The sequence below is a fragment of the Rhinatrema bivittatum genome, chromosome 6, assembly GCF_901001135.1.
Source record: "Rhinatrema bivittatum chromosome 6, aRhiBiv1.1, whole genome shotgun sequence".
NCBI classification, from domain to species: domain Eukaryota; kingdom Metazoa; phylum Chordata; class Amphibia; order Gymnophiona; family Rhinatrematidae; genus Rhinatrema; species Rhinatrema bivittatum.
Window position 1 is genome coordinate 41846138 of NC_042620.1, and position 25386 is coordinate 41871523.

Genomic DNA, 25386 nt, shown 5'->3' on the forward strand with positions numbered 1-25386 from the left:
CGATGACCTGGGCATGGATGGCCATCGATGGAATTGACCTGGGCATCAATGACATCTATAAAATAAAGGATGGCATCGATAGAAATGACCCTGGCATCGATGGAAGTGCCCCAGGTGACGGTGGCATCGAACCGGGCATGGATGGCACCGACAAGACAAGGTGTACGTCGATGGCATCCATCCAGGCAATGATGGCACCGATGAAACCCAAGCAAAAAACAGTGCCATGGATGAAAAACATGGCACTTATAGAAACGATGCAGGGACCGATGGCATCAGTGTATCGTGGGGGGGAGGGGTACCGATGGCATCTAAGAATCCAGGACGGTCTGAAGGGGTACCGACGGTAGCGATGGGGGCATCGACTGCACAAGGGTACCGAGGAAATCGAAGGACCTGAATCGACAGGGGCCCTGGCGGCAACGGAGACCGTGGAAGTCCCTGTCCTACTAGCGCTAATAACCAGGCAGAGTGTCACAGAGGGACACTCGCAGGCTATGTGTGACTAACTGAAAACATAGGGAGAGGGAAGGCTGCAGTCGGTTGGCAGGCCAGGAAGGTGACAGGAACCGACCGAAAAAACAGGGCATAGTACTCACCGAGCGTCAAATAAATGTACGCGAAGGGAGACCCGTGCAGAGAAAAGTGTTTAAGTGTTTCTGTAAGGAAAAAGTGTTAGAATTTCTCACAGAGCTCCTAATCGCTATGCTTACTGCAGAGCGGAAAAAAGAAGACTGAGGGAGACACCTGTGGTTCACAGGGTTAATTGCAGGCTGAGCAAGCTCAGTGCACTCAGTGTGCCAGTGTCAGTCAAAGCTTTGTAGAAACTTTGACAAAAGTTTTCCATACGGGGCTCCATCCTGTGATGTCACCCATATGTGAGGACTAACATCCTGCTTGTCCTGTGAGAAAAGCTTTAATGCTTCCATAAAAAATGATTCACTTGTTTTCCCTTTCATGGTCTTTATTCTCTTTGATGATTTGTTTATGAATAATCAGGGAGAAAATGTGCTAAGATGTCCATTCCTGGAGAAGGCTCTGAAACGGATGTGCATGGTGGGGTTTTTTTTATTAACTCATGCTGTAAACATTATAAACAGATGATTTAAAACAAAGTGTCAAGTCAGCGCGTGAACTGCCTCCTGTCCCCCTTGCTTTTGCTGATGTGTTTGAAGATCTTGGATTTCTGCACATTTCTGGATTTCTGGTAACCAAATCCTCCGCCCCCGCCTCTTTTCTGCAGTCTCTGGCCTTTGCTGCTGTTTACGTCTGAGAAGGAGCAGTTAAGGACGCCCAACACTTTCATTATGCAACGGTTCCTCGGCTTCTCCGGGAAGACGCTGCTGGCTTGAAAGCCTCCTTCCCCTTGCCAGGTTTGCTTTTTAATGCAATAGTTTTTCACTCTTGCAAAATGAAACTTATCAGACTCTGGCGACATCAGGTTAAGATGCACATTAAAAATATATACATATTCCTACCAATTATGCTGGGACTATAAAAAAAAAAAAAAAAGCATACTTTTTGTTGTTTGATATAGAATCATTTATCCAAATAGGATTGAAAGCATTTTATAGTCGCTTCAGACACAGTCATGTAATCAGATATGGAGTGAATGCTCTAGTTTCCAACTTCAGTATTGAAGACACAAGATGCCAACTTCTGAAGATGAGAAATAGCCAACAGTATTCAGTGCCACTCAATCAAAGGCAGAAAGGAGGCTTGCCAGAGGCAAAGGTGAGCTCTATAATATAACTTACTTTAAAATACCAGTGCCACCCGCATCAGAAACCTGCTAAAGGATCCCTGTGCACTTTCACACCTTTCAGGATCAGGGCCCCCTTGTATTTCTGCATTATTAAAATTCCTCATAGTCACAAAATGAAAGGTGACCCCGAGACTAGCAGCGAGAGACAGGAGCCGCTGGCTGAACAAAAGGATACTGAGATCAACAAACGGAGGCACCCGAAAACCGAAGGACAGGGCAACCTTGAGCAGGTCCAAGGTGTTAACGCTGTAGATCTGTTTCAGAGAATGTGAGTCGTAGGCTCTGATGTACGCCTTATATGCTTCCTGGGCAGACTTGTGCAGGTAATAGTTCTTCTCGATCAGCTTCTCCAACTAAGACAAAACAGCAGAAAACATTTAATATGAAAACAGGAAATGAAATGGGTCAAAAATAAAGTCAGAGCAAGGCTGTAATTATCTATTTAAGTGTGTGTGTTGGTTTCAAAGTTCACTCCAGCACAATCGAACTGGTTTTTTATCTTGAAACCATCTGTGACAAACTTGTGTTGTGTACTACTGTCTCGGCACATAATTTATGGAAACGAACACATGCTGTCCAGTTTGCCTCTGCATTAGCTTGAAACAGATACTCATCCCATGCACACGCACACACACACACACCCCCACACAAAAGCCTTCTGATCTTGGTTTTGCAGCCATGGTATATAAAACACAGGACCCTGAGCAATTTTTAAATTCGATCATTAGATAAGCTCCAACATGCAGCTAGGTTTCCTAAGGCCATGGAATTTCTTTGTTAACGAAATTTTCTCCTGTTCACAGTGACAAGACTTGTTTTTCTCTCCTGTGCTGTAAATATGGATCCAAACACACGTAATATGACCTTTCCACTTACATTAATCCCTCGCGGCAGACTAACAAGCTGCGACTTGTAACACAATCTAATTATGCTTATTTCATTGGGAACACGTTTTCTAAAGTCTTTTGTTGAAGCCCTTACACACCAGTATTTTTCTAGCTTCACAAGGATTACATTTAAAAGGTATTGAAAAACTCTGCAGGCCTTCTTTATAGGAAAAGGTCACCTTTAGGATAGGTAGTAATACTAGCTGGCTGGAAAATAAAGAAAGCCAGCCACTGAAAAGCGAGGGCTCCCAGACCGTATGATTCTCAATTCTTTTTTTCTTATTAACTCTCTTACATACCAAGGCCTCTTTTCTTCCTACTCATCCAGTAATCCTGAGTATTTTTTTTTATTAACTCATTTTCAAAATTGAAAAAAAAAAAAAGATGCACACTTAGTGAAGCCAAGTAAATAAGGCAACAATATCACCCTCTATCACAGAAACACACACATTTAACACTGCTTCTACAAATGCTTCCCTCTCAAGGCTGTTCTAGACTTACCAGGTTGTGCTATAACTGTACATATGCTAGAATGTTTTAGGCATAAAACTGACTGATGGCTAACTGCAGGAGACAAGTGGCAAACGGATATTTGTGAAGTAATGCTGGGCTGGCATAGCATTAACGGCTATGCAGTTCTCCCCACTTCCACCATTGCCATCTGCTGGCCGACAGAGGGCACTGCCCCCAAAACATAAATCGAGGCAGTGTGGTTTTTCCCCTAACTCATGCCAGCAGCTCAGCCTGGCCCTGGAAAGGAGAAGAGTAAAGAGGACAAGGCGTGAACGGAAGAAATTTCTAGAGTTAGAAGAGAGGAGGCAGGACACAAAGGGGGACAGAAGAGGATGAATGAAGCAGGCTAGAAAAAGGCGTGATGGAGCCATGATGGGAAAGAGCCAACCAAAACGACGCAGGCACTGGAAGAGAAAAAGGAACACGTGAGAATTGATGAGAAGGAAAAAAAACCGAGAGAATGGAGATGCAGAAAAGGGAACCAAGCCAGTGGCAGAAAAAATGATTTGTAAGATCCTTTTCTGGCTGTTCTTGTGTCCTGCTCAATCTGAGCGCACCAACTTTGGTGGAAAATACTCCAATATTAACAGCACTTAGATTTACGAACTGTAACAAAGTCAACGACATAAAAAAACCCCCAAACAAATCAGTCAAGGGCTGGAAAAAGAGAAGGAAAGCCAAGCGTAGAGAGAATCGGCGCACCATGGCTGCCAACCTTCGTACTGAAGGCGGCACTTGAGAAAGAACAGATACACGGCAAGAAGTGAAAACCAATCCTACTTCCTAGCAGATTTTTCTGCTGAAGAACAGCCTGTATCAATACTTGGCAAAAAGTTGCCTTTTGGGTAGGTTTTGCTTTTCATTTCTTTCACTTCTCTGTTATGCTGGGCAAGCCGAAGTTTTAGAAAAAAAAAAAAAAAGCCAGAAAGTGAAGCCTGCTGAAGCCAAACTATCATGGCAGCACCGAGCCCTTCCTAAGCTGTCACCCACCGTACTGAAGAAAAAAAAAAAAAAAGGATATGAAAAGAAACAACTTTTAGCTGAAATATTTTTTTTTTCAAAGCAGATTCACTGCAAAGCATGGAGTTAAAAAAAAAAAAAAGTTAAAGTAGATTCAAACTGCACTGCTACACAATTTTATAGTCAATCAAGTTTATTGGTTTCTTCCAAACTGCAGTGGCAATGAAAAAAACTGTGTTCGGTATCCATAATGAACCTACGGATCTTGGGCTAGTTATAGTACCTTTATCGCAAATATTGCAGGCCAAGAAATGGAGATGCTATTGTCGTAGCCACATATTCGTTTCCCTTGGAAAGGTAAACAACAACAAATCGGTCTGCATATGCAGGCAATTTAGCAAGAACGAGGAAAAAAAAAAAGTGAGTACTGTCATATGATCATCACAAACACCAACACATAAAGCTGCTGCAGGGGCCCCTTGCTGATTAATCTGAACAGGGTCTCATACAGCCAAGATGCAGGTCGGCAGGAAGCCCCTGGAAACTTTGCTAGATGAGCTACGGAGATTTGAAAAAAAAAAAAAAAAAAAAAAAAAAAAGCAGGCATTTTCATAACACAATGTTCCCTGCCAGGCACACTCCTGCCTTGACCACAGGTTTCAACTACAAACTACAAGACCTCAATTCCCCCACCCAACAAACCATCAAGAGAATTACGATCCTCAAACATGAATCTTTTGGATATTCCATCCATAAAACTAGCAAGATTACACCTAACGCGCCAGAGAGCTTTCTCGGTCACAGGACCCATACATTGGAATGCCCTGCCAAACTCAATACGCCAAATTTCAATAGTAAGGACTTTAAGAAAACATTAAAAACCTACCGTTTCAGAGGAGCATTTAGGATTACCAATTAAGAAGCCAGGTAAAATTTCTTATTTCTGTTTTTTGTATTATAAAGATGTTTCATTTCTACTCCTTTTCTGTTTTATTAAATTAATTTTAAAGTAAATTTTAATTTTTTAGTTTATATTGATATAACCACCATTGTATTTTTTTCAAACTTTATTTTTTCTCTCGTTCTTTAGTTTTATTTAAATTTTAGTTATCTTGCTTATTTAAGTTTTATTTTGAGAATCAACTGTAAACCGTTTTGTTCAAATTTTATTTGCTAAAGACTGCATAGAAAAACGTTTAAATAAATAAATAAACCCTGGACTGCTTAGGGGAAGTTTTGCGATGAGTTTTTATGTGTGGTAGCACTATATGTGTAATAACCACTTTATGGTTACAACTTTTTATTTTGCATACAGACTTTGATCCCCAAAAGATCTTTCGAAAATTCTTATATAGTTTTTGCTTTGCCTTTTTTCCATATTTATATGTTTTTTATATTTTTATTTTTTAATTTTATTTATTCAAATGACTTAATTGTGATATAATTCTTCTCAATAATTGCTCTCCCTAGCAGTCAACCCGACTCCCGTTACTTTTGGATAAACAATATTTCTGTACTTATCTCTTTCAATAATGTGGTCCAAAGTCCACCAATTCACAGCTATCTTCCTGGGGGTCGGGGCCGCCTGCCCGACATCGGCCGTGCGCCGAGCCCTAGGGGAGCCCCCGATGGCTTTCCTTCCGCTTCCCCCACCTAACCCGCCCCACAGCCCTATCTAAACCCCCCCTACCTTTGTTAAATAAGTTGCGCCTGCCTCTGGGCAGGCGTAGGCTGCATGCGCTGGCCAAGTGCTGGCACGCGATCCCCCAGCAAGGCCGCTGTGCTGGAGGCCTCAAACAAAGGTGAGTGATATCAAGATGGCCGCCACTGCCTGACACTCTGCTCAAGTACTTTTTCTTTCCTTATATTTTCCTCTTTGATTCCATCTGGCTCCTATGGGGGAAGAAGAGTAAGGGGAAACCATTGACTATCTCCTGGTTTAGCTTCAGTATGAGGTCCAACGGATCAGCATATTCAGGGTCACTCAGGAGAAGCCCCTGGTGACCCAAATGCAGAGACCTTTTCTTATTCTGATGCCACAATGAGTCCCGGTGCTAGTCTACCGCCTCGTCAGCTGCTGGCTCAAATGATTGCTATTAGAGGGCCTTCTACAATTCCTGAGGAGGCTGTTGGGGACGAGTGAGTGGAGAACCCCAGATGTTACTCCTGCTTGTGATTGGCTGGAGTTTGTGCATCCAGAGAAGGATGAGGCTCCAAGTAGTAGTTGTGTGAATCGGAGGTGGGGGGGAGCTTTTCATACCAAGTTTGTCCCAGATAATCAGATTAGTATTGGCTTCTTCAACTTGACGAAGATCCTCAGTCAGTTGGGGATCTTATAGAACCTGGGAATATTTCGCTTATTGGTGTCTGGAGATGGTCACACAACTGGAAAATACTTTGTTGCTTTCTCTCTCTCAGCTCTGTAATTTCACTGAAGGGGCAATGTCTAAGTTGGGAGAACATGAGCAATGCCTAACAAACTGAAGATACAGTGTCCACCTTCGGATCCCAGTTGTCTCCTCTGCAAGCTACTGGAGTGGCTAATATAAAAAGCAGGGGTCCATTTTCAGTCACTATCCGGCCAGCAGAGCTACCTGATATACTTATCTGGCTAACTCTGCAGGAATATTCTCCTATGTGAGCACACTCCTGAACATCCCTGGCTAACAAAGTTACTGGATAAGTTTATCTCACTAACTTTAGGACTGCTCTTTGGCTGTTGGAAGGTTATCAGATATGTTAGTTGGATAATGCTGAAAATTGTTTATTCAACTAACTTAGCTAGATAGCTGATTCTACACCGGAATACCTCCGTCCCGAGTTTGCCAGATAAAAAAAGTTACCCAGGTGTCTCAGAGCCGTGGTGTGATGAGATTTTCAAATCCCGCCATTTGCCTGGCTGAATATCAGCCTTGAAGTGACTAACACATATAAGTTGATACAAACAAAACTATAATGGATCAATTTCGAACATACTAGCATGTGCAGAAGTAATTCTTAGTAAATTAAGAGAACCCAGCCCCATTTTACATACCCTTGCTAACAGAGAGGGATTTTCCCATCTCTAACCGTCTGATATTATTCTAGCCTATATAGTACAGTGGGCTCCGATGGCGTGCACTGTTAGCCTGCTCTTGGACGCGCGTTTTCCCTTACCCCTTATTCAGTAAGGGGAGGAAAACGCGCGTCCAACCCGCGGCACCTAATAGCGCCCTCAACATGGAAATGCATGTTGATGGCCCTATTAGGTATGCGCGTGGGATACAGAAAGTAAAATGTGCAGCCAAGCCGCACATTTTACTTTCAGAAATTAGCGCCGACCTCTTCCGACACCGGGAAAGTGCACAGAAAAGCAGTAAAAACTGCTTTTCTGTACACCCTCCGATTTAATATCACGGCGATATTAAGTCGGAGGGCCCAAAGAACAAAAAAAGTTAAAAAAAAAAAAATTTGAATTCGGCCCGCGGCTGTCGGGCCAAAAACTGGATGCTCAATTTTGCCGGCGTCCTGTTTCCGAACCCGTGGCTGTCAGCAGGCTCGAGAACCGACGCCGGCAAAATTGAGCGTCGGCTGTCAAACCCACTAACAGCCGCCGCTCCTGTCAAAAAGGAGGCGCTAGGGACGCGCTAGTGTCCCTAGCGCCTCCTTTTGCCTGTCTTTACCACCGGGCCTAATTTAAATACTGAATCGCGCGCACCGGCGAGTGGCGGACTTTACTGTATCGGCCTGATTGTGATTAAAGGCAAGTGACCCAACTGATGTCTGTTTTGGTCAATTACTGATGACAGATGGCCAGTAAATAAATCTTTATGGCCACTAGTCTCTAAATGAATCCAAACTATTATTGTCAAATGCCTCTTGCCTAGAACATAAATCTGTAATATTTATCTTTCTGCCTTCCTCTGATTCCTGTCTGAGGCATCAACCTTAGGCACAGTCTATACCAGGGCTTCCCAGACCTATTCTGGAGATATTCAGGATATCAATAATGAATTTGCATGAGCAACATATTTGTTTACACACGGTTTAGAATGCATGCAAATCTCTCTCATGCATATTCATTATCCTAAAAACCTGACTTGCTGTGGGGTCACCAGGATGCCCTGGCATATACCACATGACAATGGATGAGGTGCCATCCCTAACAGACCTGCTATTGACATCTATGGGCTTGGCTGATGCAGATAAACCTTGACAGCAGATCAGAAGAGTTTCAATTGGTGCTCCATCCATTACCCTCTATTACACAAGTTGGCAAAAAAAGAAAAGCAAATTGCTAGTGATGTTACCATGTTATGTCATAGGTGACTTCCTCCTTCCTCCACCCCAGCCCTAAGAAAATACAACTGCATGGTACAGGGATTCCAGGGTCCCACTGACATGAAAACTAGCCGTGCCCTCCCACTCAAATAATGGCACTACAAGCAGTTTCAAAAACTCGCAGGCCAGCTGGTCTAATCTTCTGCATCATGACATTAGCCCAGCTGGCCCATGAGGTCTGAAACTGCTCGTGGTGCTGAAGTTCAGGATGGAGCAACTGGAAGACTTCTGCATGTCATCAAGTGGGACATGTGCTAGGTGCTGCCAGGCTCCCCCTACTCAAAGAAAAGTCCTCCCATCTCGATCTATCGTGTGCGATAACGGCCCATCGCGATTTGAAAAATGACCTTGTATCTCTGCTAATATAATAATTCACTAACTAAAGGTTCTATTCACAAAGTTCTTTTTCCACAGACAAGTCTTAATAAACCAGGCCCTAAATTTGTTTCACTTCTTAGGTTTGCCACATTTTGGAAGTAATTGTTTTTTTCATAGTTAAAAATCCTTGACTAGAGGCCACAGACTAAAGCTTTCTCCGAAACCCGCTAGGCGTGCACCTTTATTCTGGCCACTAGATGTCACCATTGTACAATGGCTGGGACCCTATCCCTTTCCAGCCCAAGAAGCAAAAGGCGTGAGACCCAGATCTTCTGCACAGCCATGCCCAGCATTGCCACTGAACCATCAGGCTGACCCCTATGTGGGACTAACTTAATATAAAAAGGTACACCACCAGGTGTCTGGAGCCCTCAAAGGAAGGCTAAACAGGAGGCGCGAACATCTACATCAGTCTAACAAGTTAGTAACTATTATGTGACAGAGATTAAAGTGATTTAATTCTGTATTTAGCTCATTCTTTCAAGGTTGCTCAGGATGAATTACAAAAGAACATACACATTCTAATACATAAAATTCACACAACATAAATCCATAGCGGCATCAAGCAATAAAAGCAACATAAAGAATCTCTATAGCCTGCCCTCTCTAAATTGCAGGAAATGGAGAAATTACTTACCTGATAACTTTGTTTTCCTTAGTGTAGACAGATGGACTCAGGACCAGTGGGTTATGCTCCCCTGCCAGCAGATGCAGACGGAGTCAGATTTCAAAGCTGACACCACCCTAGATACACCCCCTGCAGTGACCTCAGCCTTTTGGTATTCTCTTCAAAAGCCACTGCGGACATACTATTGAAAAAACCTGATTTAAAATAGGATTAAAAACTGTACTTAACCAATCATATTCACTGAACCCCAGTAAGAATATAGATGTCCTGATCTAGGGACTGGATGACGGCTTACCTGTAATCTCTTGGAATCGATATCCACTCCATGGGCGAATCCCTTGGCACTGTTCTTGGGCAGCAGTGGGCGGGATGCTGAGTCCATCTGTCTACACTAAGGAAAACGAAATTATCAAGTAAGTAATTTCTCCATTTCCTAGTGTATAGCCAGATGGACTCAGGACCAATGGGATGTACAAAAGCTACTCCCAATCAAGACGGGAGGCTGCCCGCAGTCCGGTTAACACTGCCCTTTGCAAAGGCTGCATCATCCTGGGCCTGTAAGTCCAGGCGATAGAACCTGGAGAAGGTGTGTAAGGAGAACCACGTCGCCACTCAGCAGACGTCGACGGGGGGAGACAGCAGTCTAGATTCCGCCCATGAGACTGCCGGAGCCCTGGCGGAATGAGCTTTAAACGGAGCAGGTAATGGCTTTCCTGCCTCCACTTAGGCTCCCGTGACCACCTCCTTAATCCAGCAAGCTATGGTAGCCCGTGAAGCTGGTTCGCCCTGCTTCCTTCCACCATGAAAGACAAACAGGCAATCCTGTCTTTTGGACTAGTTCTGAAACTTCCAGATACCGCACCAAAAGTCTACTGACATTCAACTGACAGAGGCGGCAGTATTCTTCCACTGCCTTCTGCTTATCTAGGGATGGCAACGAAATGGACTGATTCAAATGAGACTCCTTGGGCAAGAAGGCTGGAACGGTACGAAGCTGTAACGCTCCTGGAGTCATCCGGAGGAACGGTTCTTGACACGACAATACCTGTAGTTCAGAGATGTGACGTGCCGAGCATATAGCCACCAGGAACACCACTTTCAAAGGTTAATAAACGTAAGGAAAGACTGCGTAGCAGCCGAAAGGAGGGCCCTGCCAAAAATTATAATACTAGATTAAGATCCCACAAGGGAACCGGCCACCATAGGGGTGGCCGGAGTTGATTCACCCCTTTCAGAAAACGGGCCACGTCCAGATAAGCCGAAAGGCAGGTTCCGTTCACCTTGCCCCTGAAACAGGAGAGTGCCGCTACCTGGACCTTCAAGGAGTTAAAGGTCAAAGCTTTATTCAAGCCATCCTGCAAAAATTCCAGAATTAGTGGGATTCTGACCGCCCGAGGGGGAATACAGTATTCCTCGCACCAGGACTCAAATATTCTCCAGACCTGCATATACGCTAGGGACATAGAGAACTTCCGCATCCGGAGTAAGGTGGCAATTACTGCCGCAGAATACCCTCGCTTCATCAGGTGAGTCATCTCAAAATCCAGACTGTAAGACAGAATCGAGTCGGATCCTCTTGATGGACTGGTCCCTGCTGTAGCAGGTCCATGTCTGGTGAGAAGCACAGGAGGCTCTCCAGAAGGAGTCTCCACATGTCCGCATATCATGGACGCCTGGGCCAATCTGGAGCTACTAATAGGATTAAACCCCTGTGGTGCTTGATTCTGCGAATGACCCTGCTCTGCAGGGGCCACGGAGGGAAGGTGTATAGCAATTCTTCTTCCAGCCAGGTCGAGAGCGTTAATCCCTGGGGACCACTGATCTCTTCTGCGACTGAAGAATCGGGGAACCTTCGCATTGTGAGATATTGCCAGCAGGTCGATGGACAGGAGACCTAAGCCATCTACTATAAGCTGAAGGGTGTTGGCCGACAACGCTCATTCTCCTGGATCCAGACTCTCTCTGCTTAGAAAGTCTGCTCTGACATTGTTTTTTCCTTCGATGTGGGAGGCTGAGATCATCTGAGATGTATTTCCGCTCATTCTATAAGGAGATCTATCTATCTCCTGTGACACTTATTGGCTCTTGGTTCCACCTGGCGGTTGATGTAGGCTACCGTTGCTTGACCCTGAAGTCTGTGGCTGAATTGTAGAGACACCATTATGAATGCCCAGGCTTCCAGGTGGTTGATGTTCCAGAGCAGTGGTTCTCAACGTTTTTCTATTGGGACACATGTGGCAGATAATGCTTGCAGGTGTGACACACTGAACACTTGACCATCACGAGGCTAAATGTAAACATTTAATCTGTATCCTCAGGAACCCGCTCCCCCCCCCCCCCCAAGTCCCCAAACAATGGATGCAGAGCAGAACTAGGATATTTCAAATACAACTCACTATATAAAAAAGAAATTCTGAATCTGGTGCTATTTCAGTAACAGAAACACAAACTCCCTCACTACCAGGTGCATTGTAAAATACAAAACACGAAAAATAAAAACACTTAGCACCTGTGTAGCAAACCTTCCCATACCATTGCAACACTAATTTCAAGAACTCAAACGGCAATAGCCCTTCCTATGGAAAGGCAGCAGTACAGCACCAATGCATGTCCTACTGAGAATGAGAAAAAGCAACAAAGACGATTGATACAAATCCCTACTTACTAGTAAAATACCTCACCTCAGTCACACATTTAGATCTGACCTTCACCAAATACAGAATTAAAAGACCAGAGATTACAAATCTGGAGACAAAAACTGAATGGAAACCTCAGAAAGCAGTGCAAAACTGGAGAGCTAGAAACAGAAATCCATATCCTCCTACACTAAGCAAAGTACAAGACAGAAGAAATCCACCTTCCCAAAACTGAGATATTATGGCTCTTGCACGCCCCATCATCCTTCACTTTTCCCAATTACTCCCTTTCAATCATCCGCTCACTCGTATCCCAGCCCAGCATTCCGACCCTCCCTCACATCATCTTCCCTGTGCGCCCTCTCCCCTGCTTGACTCTCCCTACCCCCTTCATCCCATCTCCCTGCCTGCCCAGCTTCCCACCCCTTCCTGCTCAGCAGCCCCCACACTCCCTCTGCGTTCCACCATCTTCCCAGCAACCCCGACTTCCTTTCCCCCAACCTGCACAGGGTGAAGAGATCAGCGGCAGAATCACTTCCAGACTCTGCAGGGGAAGATAAAGTTTGCGACCCATCAGTCCAAGAACAGCAGGAGCTGGCAATGTCTCGCTTTGATCTGGTTGAAGGAAGAAACAGCCTCCCACTGGGCCAGAAAGAAGAGACGGAAATGAGAGTAGCCTCCCGTCAGGACCAATGTAAGAGAAGTCAACCAACTCCCACCCGGGCTGGTAAGGAGGCAGCCATCTGCTGGCCCTGTAACACACCACCCAGGACGTCCCGACATACCTGTTAAGAACCACTATTCCAGAGGGCCTCTTCCTCAGTTCAATGTACCTGGGCCTTCAGTTCCTGACAGTGAGCTCCCCAGCCTTAGAGGCACGTGTCTGTTGTGAGGTTCAGCCAGTTCGGAGAGGACAGGGGTACACCCTGCTGAGATGAGCTTCCTGTAGCAACCACTGGAGCTGAGAGCATACTCCCATTAGTAAGTGGAGGTGAATCCAATAGTCTTGAAACTGCGGGTTCCAATGTGACAGTAGTGAGTGTTGATGTGGTCGCATGTGTGCCCTTGCCCATGGCACTAGCTCCAGGGTTGCTGCCATCAGAGAACTTGGAGACAGCTCCACACCATCGGGCATATCATGCTCATCAACTGATGCACTTGGGACATCATCTCTCTTTTGCCTTCTCTTCATTCCAAGTTGCATTTTATCCCTGTTTTATTGTAACTGCTACCTTATTCTTCTATCACATGTTAATGTTTTTAAGTTATTAAGTATTTATTCTGTTGTCACACCTTGTTATTTGTAAACCGGCATGCTGCGACTCCCATCGCGAATGCCAGTATATAAGAAATGTAAATAAATAAATAAATAAATAACTTCCTTATCCACGAGATTGGAAGGAAGACCTTGGTGTTGAACTGGACTTTCAGAAATTCCAAGGACTGGGGGGGGGGGGGGGGGGGAGGAAGACTGCTTTTGTCCAGGTTTACGACCCAACCAAGTTCTTGAAGCAAGGAGGTCACCCAGAGACACTCTTCCACAACTTGGCCTGGACCAAGTACAGGTGCAGTAGGATTTCCTCTTTTCTCAATGCTGCTGCTGCTACAATTACCATAATCTTGGAAAATGTTCTGGAGACAGTGGCTAGGCCAAAGAGCAGTGCCTAGAACTGAAAATGGCAACCCAGTACCACAAAGCATAGGAAATGTTGGTGTTCTTGAGGGATTGGAATATAAAGGTAGGCTTCGGATAGGTCTAGAGAGGTTAAGAACTCTCCCAATTACACGGCCATCATCACGGAGTGCAGGGTTTCCATGCGGGAATGAATCACTCGTAGATGTTGGTTGACGCTCTTGAGTTCCAGGATGGGGTGAAAGTAAACTTCCTTCTTGAGTACGATAAAATAGATGGAATAACGCCTCGTAACGTCTTGGGGCACAGGTACTGGGATTACAGCCCTCATCCTGAGGAGCCTTAAAAGAGTAGTCTCCACTGCCTGCTTCTTGTGCTGGGAGTGGCAAGGAGACATCATGAATATGTCCCAAGAAGTGCTGTGAAATTCCAGCACATATCCTTCTTGAATGACCATTTGTCCGAAGTGATATCGACCCACCTCTGGTAGAAGAGGGACAGTCGACCCCCTATCTCCTCATTCCGAGGGTGGGTTGGCAAATTTTCATTGGGGGGGGGGCTGGGTTTGGGACGAACCTGAATACGAGCCTGCCCTTCTCTTGAGCTGTTGACTCCATCCATCTATCGTGTGTATCCTTTAAGGACTCTCCTTCTTCCACTGGGATAGATGTTCACTTAGAGATGGCACAGACCAGTGCATCCACTTTAGGGAAAAGCAAATGCCTGATCCAGTGGATATAGAACTTCTAACACTTGTCCCCCTTTAAAACTTGCTTCTGGGGCATCCCATTCCAGGTCAATCAAATCCTGGATGGCTTCAGTACAGGAAAGTAGCAAGAGGCCTTCTGTAAGGAAATAAGAATGGTGTTCTTCTTTGGTTCCGTCAGTCTTCCCCAGGAACTCCCAGCATCTTCAGGGTCTGGGAAACCAGGGCTGGCAATTCATCTCTATGAACCGTAACATGGTCCGATACGGTTCTAAACCAGGGGGAATTTCCCCATCTTCCAAGGAATCTGTATCCTCCTCTTCATTAATGTAGTCCAGGTCCTTGCTAGGGATACACTTGGTGAGGCGAGGCATGCCTGAGGTCTGCCGATAGGACTGGGAGAGGAAGAGCTTATTGGCTGAGGTTCCGTCCGGACAGGGGCAAGTGAGAGAGCAGACTGTGCCTGTATGAAGGCTTGAAGGTTCTGGAAAAATTCCACCCAAAAGAAGGCAGCCGGGTCCTTGCCTAGCCCAGGAGGTACTGGGGTAGGTGCCAATGAATTTCCCTCTCCCATGGATGACTCAGTCCCAGGGATACTCAGATCCGGAGTACTTCCAGTTAAGTCTGTGGCTAGCCCATCCTCTGAATGGGAGGAGTTGGGCTTAGCAAAGTCTGAGGAGGCCAGTTCTCCCTGGGCTTCCTCATAGTGCTGACATAAGTTGGAATCCAGGTCAGACTGTGAAGCCCTAATATGACAAGCAGCATAGAGAGAAAGGGGCTTATGTTTCTTGGCTGCTGGAACCAAAGGGGCTTATGTTTCTTGGCTGCTGGAACCACTGGCAGCAATAACTGTTCTCGTTTAAAATTTTATGTGCACAGATTTCGGGCGCCTAGGAGGGACGCAGCGAGGCGTATGCACAGCCAGTGCGCCCGGCTTTACCTGTATTCTGCGCTTAGTAGGTTATGCACATATGTAAGCGCGCGAAGTTATGCGCACAGTGCGTGCGCAGAGCCGACGCACTGCACGTACCGACGTTCTATGGAGGGCAATACGGCACACACAAAGACACGCGCAAGATGGCACCGCAGCAGCCTACTGCGCGGTGTGCCAAGCCTAAAGCAGAGTCTATTCCACCGGGGGGACGCTCAACCCACTCCTTACACCAACGGGATTGGGAATGTTGTCAGTATGTCACGCCGAGCAAGGAGACCAGAGGAAGTCTTACCGAAACCCCTCCAAATGTCTCAGAGGGTAAACCTTTTTTTAATTTATTTTTTTACTTACCTGGGCTCAGCGCTTACCGGCCAAGTACAGAAACAGTCTTCGGCTGTGGGGGGAAGAGGGCTTTGGCCATTACCACCATGATCGGCTTCCTGCACCTGCTTAAGCAGCAAAGTTCATGCCGGGAACCAGCCACTGGACCAAGGCATACCTCTGAGGGATCTTGGAAATCGCTGCAGGAATTCTCAACTGGGGCAGGGACCTTTAGGTATCACCACAGGAGAATGGGGGCTCAAATTTTTCTCCAATTTAAATGTAGAATTTCTCCTTCCAAAAAAGTACAGCAATCCCCATAGGGATACACCATCTGCTGGAGACGGAGAAATACTGAAGGGCTGAGGTCACAGCAAGGGTGGTTCTAGGGCAGTGATGGCCAACCTTTTGAGCTCAGTGTGTCAAAATTCATTAAAAAACCGAGCATAACTCGGGTGGTGTGTCACTTCTAGAAAAATCCATAATTGTGGTATTTGTAGCTCTAATTAATAACAAAGTTATAATTTTAATATATGTACTGTATTTACTAATAAAGCAAAAACAAATAATTCTTTACCTTACCTGCTTAGTGACTTTTTTGTTGCTGAATTTCATCGGCTAAATCTTCAATTAAAACACTCTCTCTCCCCCTCCACCCACCCCCCTCCCACAAAAACTCTTACTCCCCTGGATTTTCTCATACATACTCATGCTCTCACACTCACTGGCTCCCTCACATACACACAAACACACACACCCAGGCAGGCTCCCATTCATTTTCACACCACTCCCGCTCCATCCTCCAGGCAGGCACCAATTCATTCTCACACACACAGACCCCAGGCAGACACCCATGCATTCACACACATACACCCCCAGGCAGAGTCCCATTCATACACATGCACACACTAAAGGCAGATCCCCCTCTCTTTTGCCAGCAACCTCGGAGCCTCTCTCATTCCTCTGCTGCCACTGTCACTGCTGCCACATGACTATTGGGGATGTTGCTATTCTTGCACGTTCCCAAAGATTACATGTGCCAATCACTAAAAATAATTTCTTTTTTTACTTTGCTGTCTGATCTTAGTTTTCTAATTGGTTGGTCACAGACTTTTTTTTTCCACCTTCCCTTTTTTTTTTTTTTTGCCAATTCCTTTTATATTGTCTTTTTTTCTGTTTCTTTTCTCTCCATTTTCTTCCCTCAAACACAGTCAGGTTCTCATTCTCACATGCATTTCTCTCTCTCACACACACACAGGCTCTCACTGTCACATGCTCTCTCTCATACAATCATTCATACACACAGGCTCTCACTGGCACATGCTCTCTCTCATACAATCATTCATACACACAGGCTCTCACTGGCACATGCTCTCTCATACAATCATTCATGCACACAGGTTTTCACTGGCACATGCTCTCTCATACAATCATTCATGCACACAGGCTCTCACTGGCACATGCTCTCTCTCATACAATCATTCATACACACAGGCTCTCACTGGCACATGCTCTCTCTCATACAATCATTCATGCACACAGGCTCTCACTGGCACATGCTCTCTCTCATACAATCATTCATACACACAGGCTCTCACTGTTACATGCTCTCTCTCATACAATCATTCATGCACACAGGCTCTCACTGGCACATGCTCTCTCATACAATCATTCATACACACAGGCTCTCACTGTTACATGCTCTCTCTCATACAATCATTCATGCACACAGGCTCTCACTGTTACATGCTCTCTCATACAATCATTCATGCACACAGGCTCTCACTGGCACATGCTCTCATACAATCATTCATGCACACAGGCTCTCACTGGCACATGCTCTCTCATACAATCATTCATACACACAGGCTCTCACTGGCACATGCTCTCTCTCATACAATCATTCATGCACACAGGCTCTCACTGGCACATGCTCTCTCTCATACAATCATTCATGCACACAGGCTCTCACTGGCACATGCTCTCTCATACAATCATTCATGCACACAGGCTCTCACTGGCACATGCTCTCTCTCTCTCTCACACACACAGGCTCTCACTGGCACATGCTCTCTCTCATACAATCATTCATACACACAGGCTCTCACTGGCACATGCTGTCTGACTCACACACACAGGCTCTCTCTCACTCCCACATGCTGTCTTGCTCAAGCACATGCAGTCTCTGCAAACATTCAGGTCCTCGCACACAATCTCTCAACTCATCTCATACACGTGCGCACGCACATACCATCTACAGACCCTCAGCCTCTCTCTCACCTCTGGGCCTCCTCTTCGCGGGTCGCCGCAGGATGGGCTCTGCAGCGGCCCTGCTACCGGGCCTCTTCCTCTTCTCGGGCCGCTGCGACTTGGGATTCGCGGCGGCCCGTAAGCGCAAGCGATGCTCCTCTTCTGCACGCACTGATGCTTATCCTCCTTCCTGCCCACGCGGCTCCGGCAACGTTTACTTCCGGGGCCGCACAGGCAGGAAGGAGGAGGAGCATCAGCGCATTCAAACGCGATCTTTTTCTTTGGGCTGTGGTGACGTGAGCCTCACCACAGCCCTGCCTATCTGCCTGTCGCTGCGCCCGGGGGCATTGGGGAGATACTGAAAAACTAATTTTAAAGAGTTGGTGCAGCCGATAAAAAAAAGGCTCGGCGCAGCCGATAAAAAAAAAATAAAAATTCGATAGTCCCAAAACGCTACGTGTGTCAGCAAAAACGGCTCGGCGTGTCATAGGTTAGCCATCACTGTTCTAGGGTGACTGGTCCTGAGTCCATCTGGCTACATACTAGGAAATAAACTGTTTTTAAGGCTTGCCTGAATGGTATTGAAACCACCACCAAGTGCAATACTTGGGGCAGCTTATTCCACCAGATTGGACTGGTACATAAGACTGTCCAATTTTGGGCTGTCATTGACCTACTCATCTTTAAAGGTGGGATGCCTAAACAAATCTCTTTCCCTGGAAGCGCAGAATTCACTAATCCCTCTGCTGAATAAGAAAGGCCCAAAGCAAGAACTTAGAAGTCAGAGCTTTTAATTTGGCATGAACAGAAATTACCATCTCAAGAATCTGCATTTCTGTACTAAGATTTGTGTAAAAAAAACACACAAAACAATCTTGCAATTAGGCATAAACAGCAATACCTGTGACTGAATGTCAGAAATTTTACTCCACGAAAACTCAAATTCACTCAAGGGCACCTGTAAGAAAAATAAAATAACCTTTAATTTTCTGAATACAAAGAGCAAAAATAATATGAGAAGAAACATTTTCTGAAATGGTGTTTGCTAAGAGAAAACAGGAACTAACGTCTTAAATAAAACGTAACACATAAGGCGCCTTCCTCACCCTGGCTTGCTTCAGAAAGCGAAGGAATCCTAGTTCTTCGGGTCGCAGAATAAGCAAAGCATGTCCTCTGCCATTGATACCTCGGGCTGTCCTACCAACACGATGGATGTACTCCTTTAAAAGGCAGGAAGACAGATGAAAAGTTAGAATAAGGCTCACCGTCTCAGGCACTTGATAAGATAGTTCCTATCAAGGAAAAAAACATAGTGCACTTTCATACTACCTCTTGGTTTAATGAATCACTTATGGACAAAAAGTGCCTCCTACGCAGGGCTGAACGCCATTGGCAGAAATCCAAAACTGACAGCAAGGCATCTATTTGTCTTGTAAGTCAGCTTACCGTGACGCAGTAATCTCAGCGAAGAAAGCCTACTTTTCTTCTAAATTAGAGCAGCTGATGGAGGGAGCTTTTCCATATTGCTGACATGCTGATATATGTAAGCCCCCGGTTGTAAGTTTAGTTGTGACGATTCTGCTATTTTTCCCCCCCCATGACAAAAATCAGGCTCATCGCTGTAGGTTTTACGGATTGCTCCTCTCTGGTGGAACCTGCGGTTCATAGGAGGAATTCTAGGTGGGATGTTTTTGCAAGGGTTTCTCAGTCCGAGATCCTGCAGGTTATCACGAGGATGAAGAAGTTGTTCCGCAATCCTTGCTGCTGAAGTGAATCTTTCACTATCTGAGGTTCACTTACCAGATACCTCAAAGCTAGCCAAAGTTAGAGACAGATCCCCTCTGACCTTTCAAGCTATCGACCCATCCCATCTTTACCTTTTCTGGTTAAGAGATTATAAGTGCACCAAAGAGTTGCTTGATTCCTTGCAATCTGGTTTTAGATGTGGACAGTACCGAAACTCTCTTGGCTTGCCAGCACTGATACGTTTCAAAGGAGTGTGATGGTGGTCAGAGATATTTTTTTTTTTAAGATATTTCAGCAGCGTTTGAGAAAGCTGATTCATGAGATCTTTGTTAAGGAAGGCCGACAAGATTGTGGTTTGTGTGAGAAATTTCTTAGCTGGTTTAAATCCTTCCTCACTAACAGGTACATAAACACGCTGTATTGGGCACGCAAGCAAAGGCACGCTTAATTTTATATCGTGCGTGCAAGTACAGACATATTTAAAATATCCCTACTGTGCATGTGTGCGCAGCCTTTACATGAGGACTCACACAAGTGACCATGTTGGAGGGAGGAAGACTCATTAAGAGAGAATCTGACATTCTCTGTATCTCCCACTATAAGAGGGGCACTCTCAACTCAGGGTGGGGCGGTTTACAAGTGTCTACTGACCCTTGCGCCCTAGGCAGACCAATGTAACACTGCCCCCCCCCCCCCCCAAACTTTGTAATATTTATATGATCCCATCTGTCTTTTTTTTTTTTTTTTTTAGCTGATATGGAGCTCGACTACAAACTGCATGCCCAGTCCATCTGCAGTTTGTGAAATCTCCTGGCTCTTCAGCCTAAAATTCCCCCATAGCACTCAGACCCCCTCAGAAAAATACTGAGGAACTGCAGGTGGCACACTTAGTTATATACCAGTTTCAATAAAACTTTGCCTCCATCTGCTTGCAGGGGTACAAAACCCAAGAGTCTGGACCGATTTGGGTATGGACAAGGAATGTATGTTTTTACTGCACATAACCTAGAAAGACTGACAGGTGAGTTATGCATTTTTTTAAATAAATAACCCAAACTAAAGTCATGTTGAGAACTGTATAAGAAGCTGGTGCTTTTTCACCTTTAAGATGTTTTTAATCACTTATTCTTGATACATGAGAGTAAGGTGCCACATTCACATGCATAAATTGCTTATAAATTAGCAACTTACTTGCAGATATGTTGCCCCTCCCCGGAATGTACCTGACCCACCCCTTTTTTACATGAATAAATTTACTAGCGGGCCCAGATTTATGCGTGCATGTGAAGGTTTTTAAAATGGCTATTTTTTTTTTTTTTTTTTACACGCAACTTTTGAAAATTCACCTTTCAGATTCTATTATTGATTTTTAAGGTGCTCCATTCAATTGTGCCTGCGTTTTAGAGCTCTCTCAAAGACTTGTTCTCCTTCACAATGCTCGAGATCTCAGGGAGATCTTAGGTCAAGCAGTTCCGTTTGTGCAAAACTCGGAAATATATTTTTAGTTGCTCAGCCAGAATTACGAACAGTCTTCCTGAAGAGATCAGGTTGCAGGTTTGTATTAAATCATTTAGAAGAAATTCAAGAGCTTTTTATTCCAATAAGCATTTATCGAGGTCTAGGTAGGCCCGAGTCAACACTTTAGAGGGTTGTCGTATTTTACATTTACTTTGACTATTTTGATCGGATTGCTACTAGAAGGTTGTTGTAGTGATTTTTATGTTGCGATTTTATTGTAACAGAGTGTCTTATATAATTTACTATGTATGTTTTTACTGTACATTGGGAGAGGAGATCCCGCTGAAGAGGTCACATATGCGCAAATGCCCAAAGAACTAACGCCAGCGTTGACGCCATGGAACCTAGGACTTGCAAATAGTCCCACAACCTGGGCACTGCAAGCTCTCACAGGTGATGAACCTGATCCTGTAACGTCACAATGCTCTCCTCCATAAGAAACACTCTCCCCTCTTTTGTGTCGAACTGTGCCCCCACATACTCCAGGGAAGGAGAGAACGAGATGACTCTTCGCAGCATTCACCACCCAGCCTAACGTCTGTAAGTGTTGCAACACCTTCTACACTGACTGTTGGCAAAGAATTTCCAACTTTGAGCCAGTATGAGCCAGTCATCCAGGTACGGATGCACCAGCACCCTGTCAGTTCTTAAAGCCGCCGCCACCACTACCATCACCTTGGTGAATGTATGCGGCGCAGTCGCCAGACTGAAGGGAAGGGCTCGAAACTGGATGGAGATGTGGAAATAACCATGAAGCGGAGGATAGCTCTTACTGGATGGTGATGTGGAAATAAGCCTCTAACAAGTCCAGACATGCTAAATACTCCCCTTTGCACACCGCTGCAATGACCGACCTTAGGGTCTCCATGCGAAAATGGGGAACTTCGAGGCCCGTATTCACCCTGTTTAGATCCAAAATGGAATGAAAGGACCTGTCTTTCTTGACACCACGAAGTCAATGGAATATCTCCTTGTCTGCTGCTCTTCTAGTGGCACTGGCGCTATGGCTCCCAGTTGCTCCTTGAACCGCTGTCCGCTTTGTAAGAGGACTGCAAGGAGACACAACAAAGGCGTCTCTGATGGGATGAGAAAATTCTAAGGTATAGCCATCTTTTATCACCTCGAGGACCAAAGTAATCTTGACTCACTCCTCAAAAAATAGCACCAACTGCCCTCCAGCTGCTGGAACTGAAGAGTGGGTCAGCTCGCTTCATTGAGAGGACTTAGGGTCTGCACTAGCCCCTGAATTGTTCTGGGAAGGCCTCCTGGCACCACAAAAAGACCGATTCCAGGAGGATGTCTTGGCAGGGGCTTGCTGCTGCGGACCTCTTGAAGACTTGAACTGGCAAAACCTTCGATTGTCCCAGAATCTAGCCTGCGCAGGCACAAATTTTCTGCCCTTAGGCTTGTCCTCCGGTAACTTGAGCACCTTGGATTCACCTAGATGCTTCATTATCTGCTCCAGGTTGTCACCAAACAAAAGCTTCCCCTTAAAAGGAAGCGCTCCCAGCTGTGACTTGGAGCACATGTCTGCCGATAGCGTTGCCATCATGATCCAGGAAGAGGTCCTAACAAGATCATAGAAGGCATCAACACCATAAGCTGCTGCCGCCTCCAGATGGTCAGCCTGCTGTGCCGCAGCTCCCCCTGAAGCTTGTGAATCTTGCAACTGTTGGACCCAACGCAGACACTCTCTCTGTACCAGACTACTGCATACCGCTGCACGTATGGCTAGAGCCGAAACCTTGAATATCCTTTTGAGATGAAGCTTCAACTTACGATCCTGCACATCACATAAGGTGGCGGAGTAGTCTTCTTGGTAACTGCAGAAACCGAAGCATCCACCTTGGGAAGAGTCAACAACTCCAAGATAGAGTTTAGCCATAGCTCTGCCTATTCTTAGCCCAGATTCGGGAGTATCCTACTCCCGAACTACCAGCTTCTTAACTGACTTATGAAAAGGGAATGCCCTTGGCGGACCCCGTAGGTCATCCAGTAAGGGATCTGCTCCTCCAAATCAGACTACTCCTGAATCATCTTAATTCCAAGTTCCTTAAGAACCTGCAGAATCAGGGGCCAGAGCTCCTCTCTGCAAAAGACGGTCTACCTTGGGATCAACCCCCTCAGCAATAGGGACCTTCTCCAGGTCATCACATGGATCTGGTGAATCCTGCAGTGGATCTACTCCAGTGGGGATTTCTGGAGACCCCTGCAGATCCTCAGAATCATCCATACCTCCCTGCATGTCTCCTGACCCCGAGGGCAGGCCTAAAACTTGGCTGACCCGGTGCATGCGCTTGGGCAGAGCTGACTTGACGTGTAATCTAGGACCCCCAATGGGAGGAGGCCACGACCTGCTGCGCCCCCCCTGATGCTATCTTGGCTAAAAAAAGCCTGATGCATCAGATGCACAAAATCTGAAGAGAAAAGGGCTGGAAGTCCTCAAGAGTCACAGTCCGGGGAAACATCTCCCTCTGTGGATCCAAAGTTCAGAGGGAAATCCTCCCCTCCACAATGCCCCTGAATCTCCTCAGTACTAGCCCCCACTGGGGACAGATGAGGTGGGGAAACATCGGGCCCCCATAGGGAGCAGAGTGGCCGAATCAAAGATGGCCGCCGTTGGCACACTATCCAAAGGAGTCAAGGGGCCTGGCCCACCAAAGAGGAAGTTGAGTGAACCCTGCTGATGTGCCAACCCCACCTGAAGTGCACTCAGAGCAGACAGGAAAATTGGTTCTTACCTGCTAATTTTCGTTCCTGTAGTGCCACAGATCAGTCCAGATTCCTGAGTTTTGCCTTCCTTCCAGCAGATGGAGGCAGAGGAAGTTTTGCTGAATTGTCACTTGGACTGCAGGTGGCACCTGTAGTCAGTCAGTAGTGACCTATACCCAAACCAAGATGGAAATGTATCCCAAAACATGATGCAACTTATCAAACATCTCCAGCCAAAGGAGCAGGAGGAAATGGAAATACTTAATCTGAATGATCCTTACAACCATCACCTGAGCCAGAAGAACCCAACTGAAACTCCTTCAGTTTATATACAAAATACACAGATTGAGCGGACTCTCCAAAACCAGGCAGGACTCTGGTTCCGCTGGAAGTTGCTCCTTTACCTTGCAGGTATTGTCCTGTTCCTCCCTTACGTTCAAACTCAACTAAAACAAAATTTCTAGAAAATCAAATATCTTAGGGATGGGTCAGATAAGCCTTTAATTGCTGGCATTTAGGGAACAGCAAACGTAAGGGAAATGCCAGTCAAACACTGGAAAACACTACATCAAGATGGGTGGATAGAAGTCTCCAGCATGGGGTTTTTAAGATAGGTTAGAGAAAAATGTGACCGAGATGATACAGGTTCAGTGCATCTGGAAGAGATGAAGTAAAAGACCCGAGATCCTTTCTAGCCTTATTATTCTACAGGTTTTTAAAAACTAATTGCTTTCCATGAAAACATTTGCACCATAGTATTTAGAGAACTATGATGCTCCCATACCCAGCAGCCCTAAGACAATTCACAAGGTCAGAGGATCTGAAGGTAGCAATCCAGTTTTCCACATTGTTTTGGTCTGGGGTTGAAAATCAAAAGTAAAACATGGCTATTACTACTGAGAACATAGTCAGCTTTTATAAAATTCTTTTCATCGGGTGAAAGCCGGTTTAAGAAGTTATCAACCTTGGGCACCATTAAACTTGGGAAGGGAAGATCTGGAAACTGCCCAGCCTTAACCTGGCTGAAAGTACCTGCAGGGGTTCCAAAACGTGCAAGCTTTCCGTCGCGTTAGGTGCCGTTCTCTGGCGTGTGTTTAGGCCGAGGGAGGAAATCAACGGGTGGAGACTGCATTTTCAAGGCTACATGCATTATTTTCAATGAAAAAAACCCATAGCTGCAAATGCAAAGAGCACAGGTAGAGAGTACTCGTGGCCATCGCAGCAGGACAGGCAGGCAGAAGATCGCACCCAGATCATCATCACAGCTATGAACAAAGGTTGTGGGAGACCCTTACTTAAAATTCCCCTCTCTACGACAGACGAAAGCCATCGAAAGCTTTCCGTGACGTTAAGAAAAAGTTAAACCTTCAGCGACCACGCCTACGTTTTGTCAACTCCTTCAGGTGTGTGTGCAGTACCACAGCATGTTGGGTACCATGTGCTCAACACCATCTTCAAACACTATTTCTTATATATAGC

The 25386-nt window shown here is 45.6% G+C and overlaps 1 protein-coding gene across 2 annotated transcripts in view; it reads right to left on the reverse strand.

Moving 5' to 3' along the window:
• Positions 1-1050: 1050 nt before the first annotated feature.
• The window catches only part of DDX18 (DEAD-box helicase 18), a 48297-nt gene continuing 23961 nt past the window's right edge, over positions 1051-25386 (reverse strand). For both annotated transcript variants that reach the window (XM_029605345.1, XM_029605346.1), the window contains exons 11-14: positions 19038-19151; positions 18833-18889; positions 1941-2118; positions 1051-1269 (exon numbers count right to left, since the gene is read on the reverse strand). In XM_029605345.1, coding sequence (XP_029461205.1) covers positions 1124-1269; positions 1941-2118; positions 18833-18889; positions 19038-19151 — 495 coding nt within the window. In that variant the 3' untranslated portion in view covers positions 1051-1123. The remainder of the gene's footprint in view (positions 1270-1940; positions 2119-18832; positions 18890-19037; positions 19152-25386) is intronic.